Below are 16,873 nucleotides of genomic sequence, written 5' to 3'. Positions count from 1 at the left end.
CATCTCTCTGTCTCCAGACAGAACCCCCCACGTCCATTCAGGCTAACTCTCCATCCTCAGCCCCAGCTATGTGGGCTTTTTTTGGGAAGAGAGACTCGCTGTACCTGCAGATGACCGCTTTCTCACAGCCTTTTCGAAAATACTGCTTTTCATCTATTTCTTCCTCTGCTGATTCTCCTCATCAACCAGAGAGTTGTGGGCCTGACCCAATGTGACAGTCATTTTTGCTCCCTGTTTTGAGTCTGATTGAGTTTTGAGTTCAGTTCTCCTGAGTCGGTGTGTGTGTGTGTTCTCCTGAGTTGGAGTGGACGTTCTCTCCTGCTCTCACCGCAGAGTGGGAGGGTCGTTTAGCTCAGCACCGAGCTTACCCGCCTAGAACTCGGCTTTCTTCTGAGGCTACTCTCAGAAAAGGAGGGCACTGTGCAGCACGTAGAAGATGCTTCCTGTGTCGTCTCATCCCTAGAGATACTGGCTAACGAGGCCCCACGAACTCTTCGGTCTTCTGGAAGAGTCTCTTGGTGTAGAGTTTTTCAGTTAACTATGAAGTCATTTGCCGGCTTCCTGGCAGCAGATTTGCTTTCTCCCATGACTCTGGTACTGATTCGGTATCTGCCTGTTGTTCCCCGCACAGCTCTCCCGGGAGTGCAGAGCTGAAGTCCAAAGGATACTGCACCAACGTGCCATGGATGTCAAGCTGGACCCTGCCCTCCAGGATAAGTGCCTGATTGATCTTGGGAAATGGTGCAGTGAGAAAACAGAGACTGGACAGGTAGGAGACCACGTCCTCTATCAGAGACTGTGATTGTAGCAGCAGTGTTCAAGATGAACGCGTGACAGGGATTCCGGCCACCACCAGATTCACCTCTGCTTACTTAGGAGATGACATGATAAATTATTCAAGGTTCTTTCTCTAAAATGGGGGGTAGGAGGGCATTCAAGGTCGTGCTCACAGGACCTTGCAGTGCCTGACTTGAAAGGAGGCCTCTTGAGTACCAAGAGTTCCCTACAGAAAAGTCTTAGGAAGAGTTTCTCTTGTTCTCTGTCTGAGGATAATTGTACTTTGTCCAAGCAGTTGTTTTTATATTATGGTTACTATATTTTGTGAGTGCTGGTTTTCCCTCCGTGTTGCCTTATAGAAAGTCTGTATCCAATTTAAGAAAACCAAAAAAAAAAATACCTGGTTGTAGGCCAGGGAGATAGCTCAGAAGGATGGAGTGAGTGCTTTTCCTGGCCTGATTCCTGGCACTGGGAACCCTGGGAATCACCCTTGAGTGCCTCCGGGTGTGGTTCATCCCCACCCCCAGAAGTATGAGGAACCAAAGTTCTGCCCTGCCTTAGCAAGGTGAGACAGTCCTTGCCCTTAAGGACCCTTTAGATATTCCGCATCTTTAGTAATTGTTAGCACCGTGCAGGTTTTGAATGGGAGGCAAAGATTGCGGGAACGACACGGGTAGTGATGCAGTGGCTGTTGATGGGCTGGTGGGAAGGCCTGGGAGGAGGCCTGGGCTGAGGACATGGCGCCTCAGTCCTCTGGACTTACTGATTCGGCCAGTACTGGTTGGACCGTTTCTGTGGCCATTCTGTCTTCTCTTACCCACTCGGCTTCATCAGGTCATTAAATTTTCCACAGAATCCCTTTGGGGACTCAAGTGAGACTCCAGTGTTCTGTTTCAGAAGTGGTTTTAGAAAGGAAAGAAAGGTAAAACAACTGAAAAAGAGGTAGCCCTGTCGTCAGCGCCACAGCTGCTCTCCTTTGTGTTACCAACGCACGCCAGGGACTGCTCTCTCTCTGCAGGAGCTCGAGTGCCTCCAGGATCACCTCGACGACCTGGCCGTGGAGTGCAGGGACATCGTCGGCAACCTCACCGAGCTCGAGTCCGAGGTAGGCGGGATTAGAGCTCTCCCCCCTCCCTGAGGAAAGACGGCCGCTGCTCTTCACATGTCCTCTTCACGTGTTGTCACGCACCCCTGCTCTCTGCTTAGTCCTGTGAACCTCCGGTTATTTGGTCATGTTGTGTGTTCGGGGAATTCCACTCAAACGGAAGACTGAACATGGGTGTGTATCCTGTTCGTCCCGAAAGAGCAGGCCTTAGGAAGCTCAGGATCGTAGACCTGTATTTGGGAAGGAGACTATTGCCGGGAAGGAGACGCACCTAAAAATGCTTGAACCTTCATGTGGTTTAAACTTGGGTGGCAAAACTCGGCGAAACAGGGACTGCATATTTGTTCATCCTAAGCCTTTTAGAAGTATTTGAATTGTCAAAATTAGCTGTATTACAAAATATTTCTCAGCCAGCCCATTTCCTCACTGTCCCTCCTCGCTTTCTTTCTGGTCGTCGCCTTGTCTCATTTTTCTGTCACTTCCTCCCCAGCCTCGTAGTCTGGGAGCTCGTGCGGATTTCCTGGTGACTCTCAAGAACGGCATCCCCCCCGCTGACGCTGCTCGGGGCTTTCTTGGCTTCAAAGCCTTTCATGTCCTCCCCAAAGGCAGTTCCTGGTTTCTGATTTGAGGACAGCAGTTCGGTTTAGGAGCTTTTAAATTAAGGACAGATGTGGGTTATCCCAGTTTTTATTGTGATCTGCTTAGTCTTTTTGGAAAAACTCCAAAGGCTGTACGTACCGATACGATTATTATTTGTTTTTTCTCCCTAACATTCTTCATTTGGGGGGCAGAAGGGGTTTGCACTCCTGCTCTGTTCAGAGATCACTCCAGGTCTCCTGGTTCTGTGCGGGGAACTATGTGTGGTCCCAGGTATGGAACCAGGCTCAGAGGTGTGCAGGGAAACACCTCCCCCCAGCTCCACCCCCTCTTCCTGGCCATCTTACCAGCCTTCCTTTTGGCTTTGTTTTGGGGGCACCCGGCACTGCTCAGAGCTCATTCCTGACTCTGTGCAGAGACCGTAGAGTGGTGGCGGGTATCAGACCAGGACTGGCCACCTCCTGTTCTTGATTCTGATTCTTGATTCTCATTCATTCAGGCAGAAGGAAAGTTTGTCTCTTGTGAATTTGCCTTCCACAGTGTGGGGGGAGCAGCACTGGGCATCAGGCGTGAACAGGCAGACTCTTTTCCGTGTCCGTTAGGTACTTTGTCCAGCAGACCATTTGGGAAAGAAGTCACCCCTTCACCCACCCTTCTCTGAAGCAGAGTTACTCATGCGTTTCGTATTCTACAGGATATTCAGATAGAAGCCTTACTGATGAGAGCCTGCGAGCCCATCATCCAGAATTTCTGCCACGTAAGTGATGTTTGGAGAAACTGGGATAAAATCAAGCTAACTGAACCCGTCTGGCACAGGCCGCTGTGTGCTGGGCTCGTGGCATACTTCACTCCTGAGTAATGGAAAGTGGATTTTGAGAAGGCATCTTCATGTGGGCAAGGTTGGGTGTCTACTGTGAGAAACCCGTGTGGCTGGTGGCAGGGCTGAGCTGCCCCTTTCAGGAGGGGAGAGGGTGCCCCTTTAGAAGAATTGAGTTGCTCCCTCCTCCCTGCTGAGCCCGCGTGTTCCTGAAGGACCTAACTCATGTCGAACCACTTACGCTGTGGGTGTGAAGTCGCCCAGAAAAGGGCATCATGATTTGAGAGAAGTCAGGATACTGCCAGGATACCTTCCTTGAGAGTCACGTGACAGCTCACTGTGGAAATGATGCCCCAAATAATTATCCCTTCTAATTGGGAGGGGTCAAAAGTTTTGGTTTTGTTTTGTTTTGTTTTTTGCTTTTCGGGTCACACCCGACAATGCACAGGGATTACTCCTGGTTCGTGCACTCAGGAATAACTCCTGGTGGTGCTCGGGGGACCATATGGGATGCTGGGAATCGAACAGTTTTGGTTTTGTTTTGGGGCCACACCCGGTAGTGCTCAGGTCTTACTCCTGACAGGATTTGGGGGACCTTACGGGATGCTGGGGATTGAATCTGTGTCAGTTACATGCCAAGACAAGCACTATATCTGCTATATCACTGTATCACTCCACTCCTCCATCCCGTTTATTTTTGGGGCCACACCTGTCAGTGCCCAGGGCTTACTCCTGACTCGGTGCTCAGGGACTGCTGGTGAGGGGGGAGGGGACACCCTGAGATGTGCCAGAGATTGAACCCAGGCGGGCCACATGCAAGCACCTTGCCCACTCTGCTGTCTCTGCAGCCCCGCCTGTCAGTTTTCAGGCTTGCTTTGGTGTACTTTTTTATGTCTCATAGCTAAGGTTTTAGAAGTAGACCCGCTTGCATTTTTTATGAATCGGGGTGCAGGATTTGCCCCTTCGTTGTCACACATGGCAGTGAGCAGGCTGTGTCCCTTCCCCAGGACGTGGCTGATAACCAGATCGACTCTGGGGACCTGATGGAGTGTCTGATACAGAACAAGCACCAGAAGGACATGAACGAGAAGTGCGCCATCGGGGTCACTCACTTCCAGCTGGTCAGTAGTCCCTGGTGGTCACTTTCCTTGTCGCTCTGGGATCGTTGCTGAATCCCCTCCTCGTCTGTGGAAAATCATTTCTTTCCAAATATATGTCCTGTTTCAATTTGTTGTCCATCGATACCAGCCCCAACCCGTGTGGTTTTTGCCCTCCACAGCCAGGCAGTGGTTCCGCTCCCGAAAGTGGCAGGGACTTGGAAAAATAAGAGCACAGAGCAAACCTTCCACAGTCCCGGGGAGCAGACAGGCCACCGGGACTTGGCTGTGTCTGTGTCACTGGCTTTCAGGAGGTGTTTTAGCCTCTCCTCCTGCTGGCTGTTGGTGTCACTGTGTCACCGTGCAGTACAGGGCCCCAGAGTGCCTATTTCTAAGTCCTGCTGCCCAGGCCTGTTGGAGTACGAAGGGGAAACCACGTTCCGAGGTAGTGCGTAATAGCTCCCTGCAGGCGCTCGTGCGCATAAGACAGCCACTTCTGTCCCGAGAGGCACGTCTGGGCCTCCTCTGCGCTTGCTCCCTACTCAGGCCCCCGAGTGCCTGTTGGCTGCGTGTGCCAGTCTGCAAATCAGTGGCATCTTAACTGGGGCTACAAAGGGACCGTCAGATGTCCCTTGTGCTGTCTGGGAGATGGAGATGGGTTGGGCGATGAAGGAGGAAGTTCTGAGGAAACATCAAGAAGGTGACAGGGAAAGACAGGGAGATCCATGTGCCCCTTTGATGGAAGGAGCAGGGGTCAGGGGAAGTCAGCGGGCAGCGTCCTGGGGAGCGGGGAGGGTCATGTGTGTTCAGCAAAGGGGCCTCTGGAAAGGATGGGATGCTGTGAGGAACTTGCCACAAACCTCTGTTTTTCTTTCTCACCATTTTCAGGTGCAGATGAAGGATTTCCGGTTCTCTTACAAGTTTAAGATGGCCTGCAAGGAGGACGTGTTGAAACTTTGCCCCAACATAAAAAAGAAGTAAGTTGCTTTTTGATGAACGCGTTCTGCTTGCCTTGAAGCCTCTCCTGACTGCTGAAAGAGTGAGTTTTCAAGATGCCGGGCAGAGGCTGGAACAATAGCACACCACTGTGGATAGGGCATTTGCCTTGCACGCGGCCAACCCAGGTTCGATCCTCAGCATCCCATAGGGTCCCCCAAGCACCGCCAGGAGTAATTCCTGAGTGCAGAGCCAGGAGTCAGCCCTGAGCATTGTCAGGTGTGACACAAAAAGAAAAAAGAAAAAAGAAGATGCCAGGCGGCATCCTGCTGTCTAGAGACTGGCCCTAGAGACCGCCCCTCTCCTCTGGTGGAAGGGCTGAGCCTTTGGTAATCTGCTTCGTGGTCTGATCAGCTGTATTGAGCTGCGGCTGCTGGCAGTAGTTCTGACAGGGACAGTCAGCAGCCAGAGCAGAGCTTTTTTGTTTTGTTTTGGGGCCACACCCAGCAGTGCTCAGGGGTACTCCTGGCTGTGCACTCAGGGGTATTCCTCCAGGTGCTTGGTGGACCATGTGGGATGCCGGGGATCAAACCTGAGGTGGCCGCATGCTAGGCAAGAGCCTTACCTGTTGTGCTGTCCTTCCAGCCCCAAAGCAGGGTTTCTTAAACTATTTCCAGTTACGACCTTTTTTTCCCCAAGAAATTCTTATGATACCCCAGGTACATAGGTATATAGAAAAGGTATAAACATTAACTGACGAACATTTCAACTAATACATGTAAATGATAATAATACATAAATGTAAAGATTCCTTAAAAATTAGGACATTTTGGGGGTCTGGAGAGAGAGCACAGCGGGTAGGGCGTTTGCCTTGCACGCGGCCAACCCGGGTTCGATTCCCAGCATCCCATATGGTCCCCTGAGCACCGCCAGGAGTAACTTATGAGTGCAGAGCCAGGTGTAACTCCTGTGCATAGCTGGGTGTGACCCAAAAAGCAAAAAAAAAAAAAAATTATGACATTTTTAAAGTTACTGATAACAAGTCATAAATAAATACATTTTTTAATTATTATTATTATTATTAGTAGAACATCATGAGGTACAGTTGTAGATTTACAAGTCATAAATACATTTTAAGACAAATTTCTTGTGACCCCAGCGTTCAGTTTCGGATGCCAGATGGGGTCAAGACCCACAGTTTAAGAAGCTAGGGGCCAGGTACTGTGGTGTACAGTGGGTAGAATGTTTGCCTTGCACACGGCTGACCCGGGTTTGATCTCTCGCACCCCAGCTGGTTCCCGGAGCACCTCCAGGGGCAATCCCCAAGCGCAGAGCCAGAAGTAAGCCCTGAGCACCATCTGGTATGGCCTAAAACACAAACAAATTAAAAAGAAGCAGCTCAGGCCAAAGGAGCGTTTCCCTCCCCTCCGCTCTTCCAGGCTCAGGCTGTCTAACTAGTGAAGCAAGTACAGAGTGCGGGCTTAGCGGGGCAAGCTCCGTGTGAGGAAAGAAGCGAGCTGACTCCTGCCAGCATCTTTCCATTATGTCATCTCTTGGGGGAAGCAGCAAGTTCTTTGACTGGGTTGGAGAGCTCGTGAGGAAACAAAACCACGATTCATCCTGCACTGGGGCTCGCTGAGGATGCGCTTCGGGTGCGGCTGTCCGCGGGTGCCCAAGATGCCTCGGCATCTCTCCCCCTGTTGCCCTCCTGTGCTCCCGTGGCTTAGGCTTTTGTTTCGGGAGACAGCACAGATTCAAGGCAGCGTTCCTCTCTGCTCACGGCTGCGGCCTCCCCGCCTGCCAGACTCGTCATCAGCATTCAGGCCGCGGTTGCCCAGAGCAGTGTGGCTGTCAGCCCTGCCCCGCCCCCGGGCCTCAGTCTTGGCTCTCTCTTCCCGGCAGGGTGGACGTGGTCATCTGCCTGAGCACGACCGTGCGCAACGACACGCTGCAGGAGGCCAAGGAGCACCGGGTGTCCCTGAAGTGCCGGAAGCAGCTGCGGGTGGAGGAGCTGGAGATGGTAATGCCCTGGGCACGACCTCGGCACCCGCAGCCACAGGGGCAGGGTCCGAGGTTTCACCGTAGGAAAATGTGCTCCCTTCTTGTGGCCTCTTCCTTTGGATGGTCCGAACCCTTTTTCCACATGCAAGTGGAAGTCCCTCTGAGCGCACGGTTCTCTTGCTGTACCTCTTGTGTCCTCCCCGAGGGGGTGGCGACCCCTCCTCTCCCGTGTCCTGCTGGTCTTTGGTACCCACTCGGTGAATAGGCCTGAGAGCTGTGGCTGCCCGCAGCTACCCGGCTTCCTCTCACAAGATGGGCTCCAGCAGGCAGGGGAGAGCGAGAAAGCGCAAGGTCAAGTCCTTCCATTCCATTGGATTGTGTCGGTGTGGGGATCTGTGCCTGCCCCCTGCCCAGCAGCCTCCTGGCACTGATGAGCTGCTCTGGGGCACCGGGGATTGAGGGTCAGCACTGCATGGGTTGAGAGAGGAAACATCTTGCTTCCTTGGGAGGTTAAGCCCCAAGAGGCTAAACAGGTGTTTAGGGCCAAAGCGATAGTACAAGGGGGAGGGCGTTTGCCTGGTAGCGGCCAACCCAAGTTTAATCCCCAGTATCTCATATGGTCCCCCAAGCACCCCCAGGAGTAGTCCCTGAGCACCACTAGGTATGAACCCAAAAAACCATGTTCATTGCTGTGTTGTGAATGGTGCTGCTTTCCCCTTAAGCAAAAGCTAATAGGGAATAAAAAGATACAATCGATGTCTCCAAAGGCCATATATGCTACAGCTCATGGGCTGGAGTGCAAATAGTTTGCATGCAGTCGCTAGCACTACATGATCTCCCAGCACTGCCAGGAGTACCCTTGAGCACCGGCAGGTTGGCAGACAACCCCACCCGCCCTGCCACTTTTCCTCTCTCCCCCCTTCCCTCCCCCCACACACACCCCAAGTGTTTTGATTTTGTTTGGGGTTTCTGTCTTAGAACCTAGCTCTTTGAATAAGATCCTATAATCATGAAAGTGGGACACTACATTCTGTAGTGGCATAAGCGTGTGGGACCAGTTAAGGCAGGGTCACTTTCCCATGCTGCTCCCCTCTCCTGCAGACAGAGGACATCCGTCTAGAACCTGACCTGTACGAAGCCTGCAAGAGTGATATCAAGAACTACTGTGCTGCTGTGCAGTACGGCAACGCTCAGGTACTCTCGCTGTTTCTCAGTTGGGAAAGGAACGTGGTGGGGCAGTTGAATAATTACTCTCCGGTGTGATTGGCCCCAGCGCTTCTGCTCACCCTGTGGTTTCCTGTGAGGCCACTCCACGCTGCATTTCCCAAGATCCTTACCCAGGCTCCTTGTCACCTCTTCCTTCTCTTTCTTTTTTCGAGTTCCCTTGTCGTTCCCCGCCTTGCCTGAGTCATCACCCAAAATGATCCTTCAGGGGCCTTCTCACTGGCTTTCCCAACCCCCTCCACCTTGAATTAATTAACCCCTCTTCTCTTCCTGTGACACAGAAGAATCATCTAAGGATCCGTCTCCTTTTCAGATACACAGAGCAGGGTCCTGCCAGAATCATCCTGAAAGGAAGTGCAAACAGATGATTTCTCTTACTGTTCTCCCAGTGACTCAGTCACTGCTTCCGGGTTGGGGCCTTGCTTTTGCCTTGATGCTAATGGTTCCATTGTCTTCATGCTGCTGCAGAGTGTCAGGTCACTCTGATTCTCATTTCTGTGTCGTTCTGTCTCTGCATTTTCTTATGTGAAAGCATCTGCAGTTTTACTGTGGCGGTCTGAAATTTTTTGTTGTTGTTGTTCTGCTTAATTCTTTCAGCCCCGGAGTTTGTGTCTCTCTTCAGTTCTCGGAAATTCTCTTTACTGTTCTTTCAACCAGAGCTTTCCTTTACCTTTCTTCTGGAAGTCCGTGAGGTGATTGGGCTCCTGCATCAGGCCTTTGGAGTCTCCGTGCCTGCACTCTATCTCTTTTGCTCTGAGGTAGCTCTTCAGTTTCGTTTCCCAACTTAATAACTTGCACTGCGCATTCCTCTTCGGCCTAGATCATTGAATGTCTGAAGGAGAACAAGAAGCAGCTCAGCGCCCGTTGCCACCAGAAAGTTTTTAAGCTGCAGGAGACCGAGATGATGGACCCGGAACTAGACTATACGCTCATGAGAGTCTGCAAGCAGATGATAAAGGTAAGGGCTTTGAACCCAGGAGCTAGGCAGGGAAGACCCGACAGCAGAACCATTCTCAGGAGCCAGCGAAGTCCCCACACACACCCCCATGCCAGCGCACTTTCCACAGCAGAGAAGGCGCCGCTCACAGCAGGTCCTGGGGCCTGTGGCGTCAGCATCTCCTGGGCACTCGGTGGTTCTTGAGTCCCTCCCCAGGTCTGCTGAGTTGGAATCTGGTTCGACTACGCCCTCGTCTCCGCCTACCTGAGCTGAGGCGCGAGGCGTGAATGACCATGGTAGTGCAGGGCCTCGGGCAGGAAGCCAGGAGAGCCTGACCACGGAGGCTCCATCGTCCGGTCTCTTCCGGACTGTCGCTCACTGGGCAGCTTCAGGGGACCTCTGGATTTAGGCGATGGACGTGGCGTTTGCTGCTCTCTGACTTCAAGGTCACTGACCAGTGTCCAGGGCCTAGCACCTCCCACTCTGCTGCGTGAGCCCACGGCCCCGTCCACCTGGGTGGGTGGGTGTTTCTTTTTGTCCTGTCAGCTCTCTGGCCTCCTGCTAAAGCTCCCCAGTTGTCACGTCGTGGAGCAAAATAGGGAATGAGGATGCAGTAGAAAGAAACGTGGGGAACCCGGTTGGGTGAGGAGTGGGCAGCTTGAGGCTGAGTCACTGTTTTTCTGAGAGAAGGCGACACCTTCAGGCTGCTTCCGGCACGAGCCTCCCAGTAGAAGCAGAAGTGACGCAGATGGCGGAAACTCCGTCTGCTTCATGTCTCCCTCAGTGTCCTCTGGGAGGTGACAGGGCATACAGGCATAAATAGCAGCGGGCTCGTGTGGAGGATCAGTCTCCTTTGCAGTGGGGCATTCTCCTCACCCCTCAGACCCGCAGTCAGTGGCAAAACTTGTGTTTCTTTGCAGAGATTTTGTCCAGAAGCAGATTCCAAAAACATGTTGCAGTGCTTAAAACAAAATAAAAATAGCGAACTGATGGATCCCAAGTGTAAGCAGATGATAACCAAGCGCCAGATCACCCAGAACACAGGTAACTTCCGGGAGGAGCCCAAACATCACAGAGTGTGGCCCAAAACCAAGAAACTGAAAGCGTGAAGTGCAGGTGCTTTGTTGCTCCTGCACTTTAAGGCCCCCGTGGAACTGCTGACTCCTCCTTGGAGGTCACCAGGAAGCGGGTGACATCCCCATGGGGCTGGCAGTGCTGAAGCAGCAGGCATCGCCTCTGTTAGCAGGAACCAGGGCTCAGGTGCCTCGGAAGGTCTAGAGAATTCCTAGAACTTCACACGCGTGGCCTGAGAATACACGGGCCGTGATCTTACAACAGAAACGTTTCAGGTCTGACTTAAACACCTGTGAGTCTTCAGAAGTCCCGGGTCAGAGTGGCTATTGTCCACGGGACTGCACAGACCACCTCAAGGGTGATGGGTGCCATAGGACCCTTTCAGATCCTCAGAGCTGGATCCCTGGGTCTCCACCCTTCCACCAAGTCCTGCCGCAGATGAAGATCAGTGGAGTGGACAATGCCCAGATGACACAGCGTAGCCCCATTCGGAAGACTCCAAGCATGTGAGTCCAGGCAGGGGCAGATTATGACATGTCCTTTCTTCTCCAGATTACCGCTTAAACCCTGTGCTGAGGAAAGCCTGTAAAGCTGACATCCCTAAGTTCTGTCATGGTATCCTGACTAAGGCCAAGGACGACTCGGAGCTCGAAGGTCAAGTCATCTCTTGTCTCAAGCTGAGATATGCAGACCAGGTAAACCAGAAGGGTGCCCCGCAGACGCGTCCCCTCACAGTCCCCGTGTCCTGGCACTGGCTCTCTCCTCTGCTTCCCCGTGCCCTTCTCACACCTTCCATGTGTGTGTGTGGGGGGGGGGTGGCCGGAGTGGGGACACATCTTCTCACTGGCTGACGTATCCTCCCTCTCTCTCTCTCTCACGTAGCGGCTCTCTTCAGACTGTGAGGACCAGATCCGGGTCATTATCCAGGAGTCTGCACTCGATTACCGACTAGACCCTCAGCTCCAGCTGCACTGCTCAGATGAGGTACGGGCACTGGCGGGGCCACTGGTAGAGAGGGTCTTACCAGAGAAACGCTCTTGGTGCTCTTCCGCTCGCTCGCTGTCTGTCTCCCTGTCTCTGTCTCTCTCTCTCACTCTCTGATTCCATTGTTGGTTGAAGGCCCGTTTCCTAGGGCCTCTGGTCTGAGTTTCTTGTTCTGACTATCAGTCTCAGTTTCATATGTTGTTGGTCCCGCATATCTCTGTTGAATGAGAGTATTCTGCAGTTGTGTTTTTTTCTTTAACAGAATTTGTGTTTGGAAACTTTTATTTTCTGACTAGAAAATGCCACATTTAGAAAGTCCTGTTTAACATGTCAATATTCAGGAATCATTTCTTTGAAAGCTGTTTCAAAGAAACTTATACATAAAACTGCTCACAGAAGGTTGGATCCTACTTTACTTGTTTTCAGTGCTGGGGATGAAACCCAGGGCCTCACGCATGCAAACCGGGTGTTGTGCAGCTGAGCCACTTCCCAGCCCCCTAATATTAGAATGCATTCTGTGTTGTGGGCCAGGCTTCGGGACGTGTGCAGGGGGGGGGTATGATTTGTGGGGTGCGTGGGTGGTAAGCGTGTGCGATGTGCACACAAGCTGAGGACTGCAGTGTAAGCGTGTGCGATGTGCACACAAGCTGAGGACTGCGGTGTCTGGCGTTTGCCTGCTCTGTGCACTCGACGCCGCCTTCCTCGGAGCAGTCCTGGGGCAGACTGACCCAGACACGCCGGTTTCCAGCTCTAAGCCGTCCCAAGGGACGACTTGGCCCCAGCTTCCAGTGCTGGGCTGGGTGGGACTGTGGGTGGCAGAGACCGGCTCTGTGGAGCACACGGGGACTCTTGGTGTCTCCTGGGCAGATCTCCAATCTCTGTGCCGAAGAGGCGGCCGCCCAGGAGCAGACGGGGCAGGTGGAGGAGTGCCTCAAGGTCAACCTGCTGAAGATCAAGACGGAGATCTGTAAAAAGGTGCCCGACCCCCTCGCCCCGCCCCCTCTCTGCCTCTCGGTGAAGCCAGACCTTCCCCTCCTGAGTTCCGTGCTGTTTCTTCTCGTCAAACGCGGCCGGCCCTCGACCACTAATCACCCGCCACTTTGTCCCTTGCTTGTAAACGTGGTGGTGACACAGGGTCACACGTGCTGTCTGTCCCCGCGTGTCCTTGGGTTTGCGGACAGCAGGACGTGAGGGTCCCCTCACCCGGCTCTCGGCCTTGACCTTCCCCTCCCAGGAGGTGCTGAACATGCTCAAGGAGAGCAAGGCCGACATCTTCGTGGACCCCGTCCTGCACACGGCGTGCGCCCTGGACATCAAGCACCACTGCGCCGCCATCACCCCTGGCCGCGGCCGCCGTAAGTCGCCATGTCCTTGCGGGTCCCGTTGCTGGGCTGGACCTTTCTGGCAAACAGCCTTTCGATTTCAGCTGACCGAGCCAGGGCCACCCCCAGAAATGGGACAGGGGAAAGCAGAGACCTGGGGCCGGGAAGCAGAGGCTGAGCAGCGTCACGCCCCTCCCTGCCCGCCCGTCACGCTGTCCCACTCGGCTTCCCAGCGGCTACAGGGGTCGGGACTGCAGGCTTCAAGTTTGGGGCACTGGTGGGTGTGAAATTATTTCTGAGCCAGACATACCTGATAAAAATGAAAAAGGTGGGGCTGGAGCGATAGCACAACAGGTAGGGCGTTTGCCTTGCATGTGGCCGACCTGGGTTCGAATCCCAGCATCCCATATGGTCCCCTGAGCACTGCTAGAGTAATTCCTGCGTGCAGAGCCAGGAGTAACCCCTGAACGTCACCAGGTGTGACCCAAAAAGAAAAAAAAATGAAGAAGGTTTTTTAAAAAGGCTTAAATATGAAATGAGAGCACTCCTTAGGGTCCCCAGAGCACCACCAGTAGTGATTCCAGAGTGGAAGGCCAGGAGTAACCGTTGAGCACTGCCAAGTGTAGCTCAAAAACAGAACAATAAATGAAATGAGAAAGGCTTATTCCGGAGAGGTAGCATAGGGGTTAGTGCTTGCAAGGCCTTGCCTGCAGCAGCCACGGTTAGATTTCGGACACTGCTTCATTCCCATTCATTTCTGGCACCACCACAGGCAGGAGTAGCCCCTTAGCACTGCGGGGGGCAGCTGAACCCCCTGAACCAAAGCACGAAAATAGACTCATTAACCACAAAGGGTTCTGGGGAATAGGCTCTCAGGAAAATGAGATCGTTTCCAGAGAGAGGGGACTGCAGCCTTGAAATAGCTTGTTTCTTCATGTTGTGTCCCACAGGTGGGTTTTTTTGAGGGAGGGGGTGTTTGGGTTTTTTTTTGTCCACAAACATGAATTTTCTAGTCACCAAACTCACTCCCTCCCCTCCCCCACTCATCTGGTGTTCTGTACTGGATCAAACCCTTCTTTGCTTCCACAGAAATGTCTTGTCTCATGGAGGCACTGGAGGATAAGCGGGTGAGGTTACAGCCGGAGTGCAAGAAACGCCTCAATGACCGGATCGAGATGTGGAGCTACGCGGCAAAGGTACGGCCACATGCCCCCCTCCCGTGTCCCAGCCTCGCTGTCCCCGGGGAGAGCCTGGAGCCACCAGCCCCGCCGTGTGGGCACTCTGCCGGCCCCACCGGGCCCCCGCTCCCAGCCCCCCAGAAGACAAGCGGGCGTCCTGCCCACGGGCACAGAACGAAATTCAGGCGCTTCCATCTTGAAGTTCGTTTTTGTCTCTGGGCTGTGTTTGAAACTGGGCACAGGGAGGAGAGGAGGCAGAGCAGGGCGTTTGCCGCCGGACTCTGTCAGCGAAGCGTGTGCAGGAATTCGCCTCATCCAGAGAGAGTTCCAGGCTGCAGTGCGCCGAGCCTGGGTTCAGTCCTGGGCACTGTGATCCCCAACACCTTCAGGAGCAACTCCTAGGCACCACTGGGTGTGTCCACCACACACATGCACTCACACTCACACACAATTCAAACATCCAGCCTCCATGAGAAGCGTGACTGCTTCCGGGTAGTTGCTTTGTTGTTTATAAAACACCCTGGTGTTGGTGAGGAAACTGCCCTGCCCAGCCACGGGTCACTGACAGGTTTCTGCGTCTGGGTCATGGGAGCACCCGCAGCTTTCCCGCTGGTCCCGGCTGGACTCATCCAGCTGTCTGAGCACTCTGGCTTCTGCATGCGCTGTCGGCGCCTCACACTCGAACGCGCCGACACAGGTTGCAGGGTTGGTTAAGTCAGGGCCAAGCCGGGAACCGTGAGAGCGTCTCGCCCAACTGCTGGGTGGTCAGCTGGAGGGAGCCCAGCGCTGTGACCGAGCAGCCCAGCGACGCCCCTGCTTCTCCCTGTGGGCTGTGTTGCTCACGCCTCGCTGAGCCCCAGCCTCCCTACTCCCCCCCCGCGTCCCTGGGTGGCAGCAGCCTTGTTGGCCGGCCCCTCGTAGGCACCCAGGTTCGTGTGTACCCCAGAAACCTCAGTCCCGATTCTGCCGCAGCAGGTGGCAAGCGGTGAAGAAACTGGGCATGAACTGGTTGGACTTTAGAGTCCGAGGTGGGGGGTGTGGCTGGGCACTCGAGCACTTGCTTGCATGTGTGAGGTCCTGGGTTCGATGCCCAGCACTGTAGAAGCAAAGTCTATGGGAGCAAGTGGTTGCACTCGTTTGTCTCACCCAGGCTGCACAGTGTTCTGATGCGGGGGCTGGGGTGCAGCGGTGACGGAAGGAGGGTGTGTACACAACAGTCCGGTGCTTGCCTCTCTGCTTGTGAAGGCGACCAGCGGGCCCATCGGGACCTTATTCAGGTCACTCAGCCTGCAGCCACCATGGGGTGTTCACATGACCTGGGAGAATCGCTTGCACTGTGAGGATTGGCAGAATGACTTCATGACTGAAATCACAGTGAACCCAGAGCATGGTGGCGTTCTTGGTGCAGCGGTGTTCAGTAGCGTGTTGTGAGGGTCACTGGGTTGAGTTGTTAGAGACCCCCACGCCCCCTCTGTCTCTCCCTTTGAGCCTCGTGGAACTGTGCGCGTTAGCCTGGCCATGCTCGAGGCCTCGGCCCCTGCCCTGTCTCCCCAAAAGAAAGGACGTGCAGTCCAGCTGGGGCTCGAGGCGCACCCGGCAGCCCATTGCTGGCCTGGCCCGCTGCTCTTTGGGAGGGTGACGCTGCAACCTGTCATTCCAGGTGGCACCCGCTGATGGCTTCTCCGACCTCGCCATGCAAGTGATGACGTCACCGTCCAAGAACTACATCCTCTCCGTCATCAGCGGCAGCATCTGCATCTTGTTCCTGGTCGGCCTCATGTGCGGACGCATCACCAAGCGGGTGACACGCGAGCTCAAAGACAGGTAGAGCCAGAGCCACCTTGACCGCCAGAAGAGCGACCTGTCCAGAGCCCCGTTTGTACAGCCCTCCTGTATAGTGTCCCCACTCACCTCCTTCCGAGAGGCGCCACCAACGCCCCGCTAGAGCAGCAGGGCCCCACTGCGCTGTCCCGACGCCGACCTGCCCGTGTCCAAGGCGTCCGCCGCAGCAGCTGGCCGCTTTGGCTCTTTCGCCTTCGCCGGCAGACGTGGGTCGGCTTGCCCATAGACAAGGCTCTCCGAACCAACGCATCTGACCTGCAACTCGATTTCAGACAAACAGAAACACGACAAAAAGGAAAGAAAAATTTTTTTGAGAAAGAAAGAAAGAAAAAAATGTATATAGTATCACATCTTCTCCAGGCTTGTGTGGGGCAGTGGGGTTCTTTCTTCTGTGTGACTCTGTACTCCAAAGGCAGGACTTCGGGGAGACCACCTCAGTATGCAGTGACAGGGTTGCCACGCCCGTTTCTCAGAAGCAACTGGGGGCCAGGAGGACTGCGGGCTGCTCCGAGTAGCGGGAAACCACTGGCCAGCTTCGGGTCCCGTTTGTTTCCGCCAGCACAGCGGTGCCCTCCGCATCCCGCCTGCTCATGCCCCAAGGCCTCCTCACCTCAGTGATGTCCAGCATGCGCCTCCCCCGTCCACCCGGGCAGGGCTGGGAGGGTCAGGAGTGTGGGCGCCTGGTCGGCAGGACTCCAGCCGCTCCTGGTCCAGGCCGGGGCACTGGCGCCGGGACTCGTCCTCTTGGGAGCACTGGGAACAGACGGCAGAGACTGGGGGACAGGCCGGCAACCCCGTGTCCCGGTACTGGACAGGCTCCTTTGTACCTCAGCCCGGAGCGGGCGCGGAAAGTTGTCACATTAAAAGATGGAGGCGTCTCCATTCTCTCCCGTCCGTCCATTTGCTGCGTTTGCCCTGGAGTGGGCTCGGGCTGCCCCGTGCGCTGGCGACCCAGAGCTTTATGGAAGCAATATATGACCTG

At 54.3% G+C, this 16,873-nt stretch overlaps 1 protein-coding gene across 1 annotated transcript in view; it reads left to right on the top strand.

The window, feature by feature from the left end:
- GLG1 (golgi glycoprotein 1) overlaps positions 1-16,778 on the top strand; it is a 111,855-nt gene extending 95,077 nt beyond the window's left edge. The window contains exons 12-26 of the mRNA XM_056136196.1: positions 632-769; positions 1,796-1,882; positions 3,174-3,236; positions 4,304-4,417; positions 5,282-5,370; positions 7,232-7,349; positions 8,432-8,524; positions 9,375-9,512; positions 10,412-10,535; positions 11,118-11,260; positions 11,448-11,549; positions 12,417-12,524; positions 12,784-12,904; positions 13,961-14,067; positions 15,710-16,778. Of these exons, the coding sequence (XP_055992171.1) occupies positions 632-769; positions 1,796-1,882; positions 3,174-3,236; positions 4,304-4,417; positions 5,282-5,370; positions 7,232-7,349; positions 8,432-8,524; positions 9,375-9,512; positions 10,412-10,535; positions 11,118-11,260; positions 11,448-11,549; positions 12,417-12,524; positions 12,784-12,904; positions 13,961-14,067; positions 15,710-15,877 (1,713 nt within the window). The 3' untranslated portion in view covers positions 15,878-16,778. The remainder of the gene's footprint in view (positions 1-631; positions 770-1,795; positions 1,883-3,173; positions 3,237-4,303; positions 4,418-5,281; positions 5,371-7,231; positions 7,350-8,431; positions 8,525-9,374; positions 9,513-10,411; positions 10,536-11,117; positions 11,261-11,447; positions 11,550-12,416; positions 12,525-12,783; positions 12,905-13,960; positions 14,068-15,709) is intronic.
- The last annotated feature ends 95 nt before the right edge of the window (positions 16,779-16,873 follow it).

The sequence above is a fragment of the Sorex fumeus genome, unplaced genomic scaffold, assembly GCF_029834395.1.
Source record: "Sorex fumeus unplaced genomic scaffold, SorFum_2.1 ptg000122l, whole genome shotgun sequence".
In the NCBI taxonomy this organism is placed as follows: domain Eukaryota; kingdom Metazoa; phylum Chordata; class Mammalia; order Eulipotyphla; family Soricidae; genus Sorex; species Sorex fumeus.
This window is presented reverse-complemented; position numbering and strand designations above follow the sequence as displayed.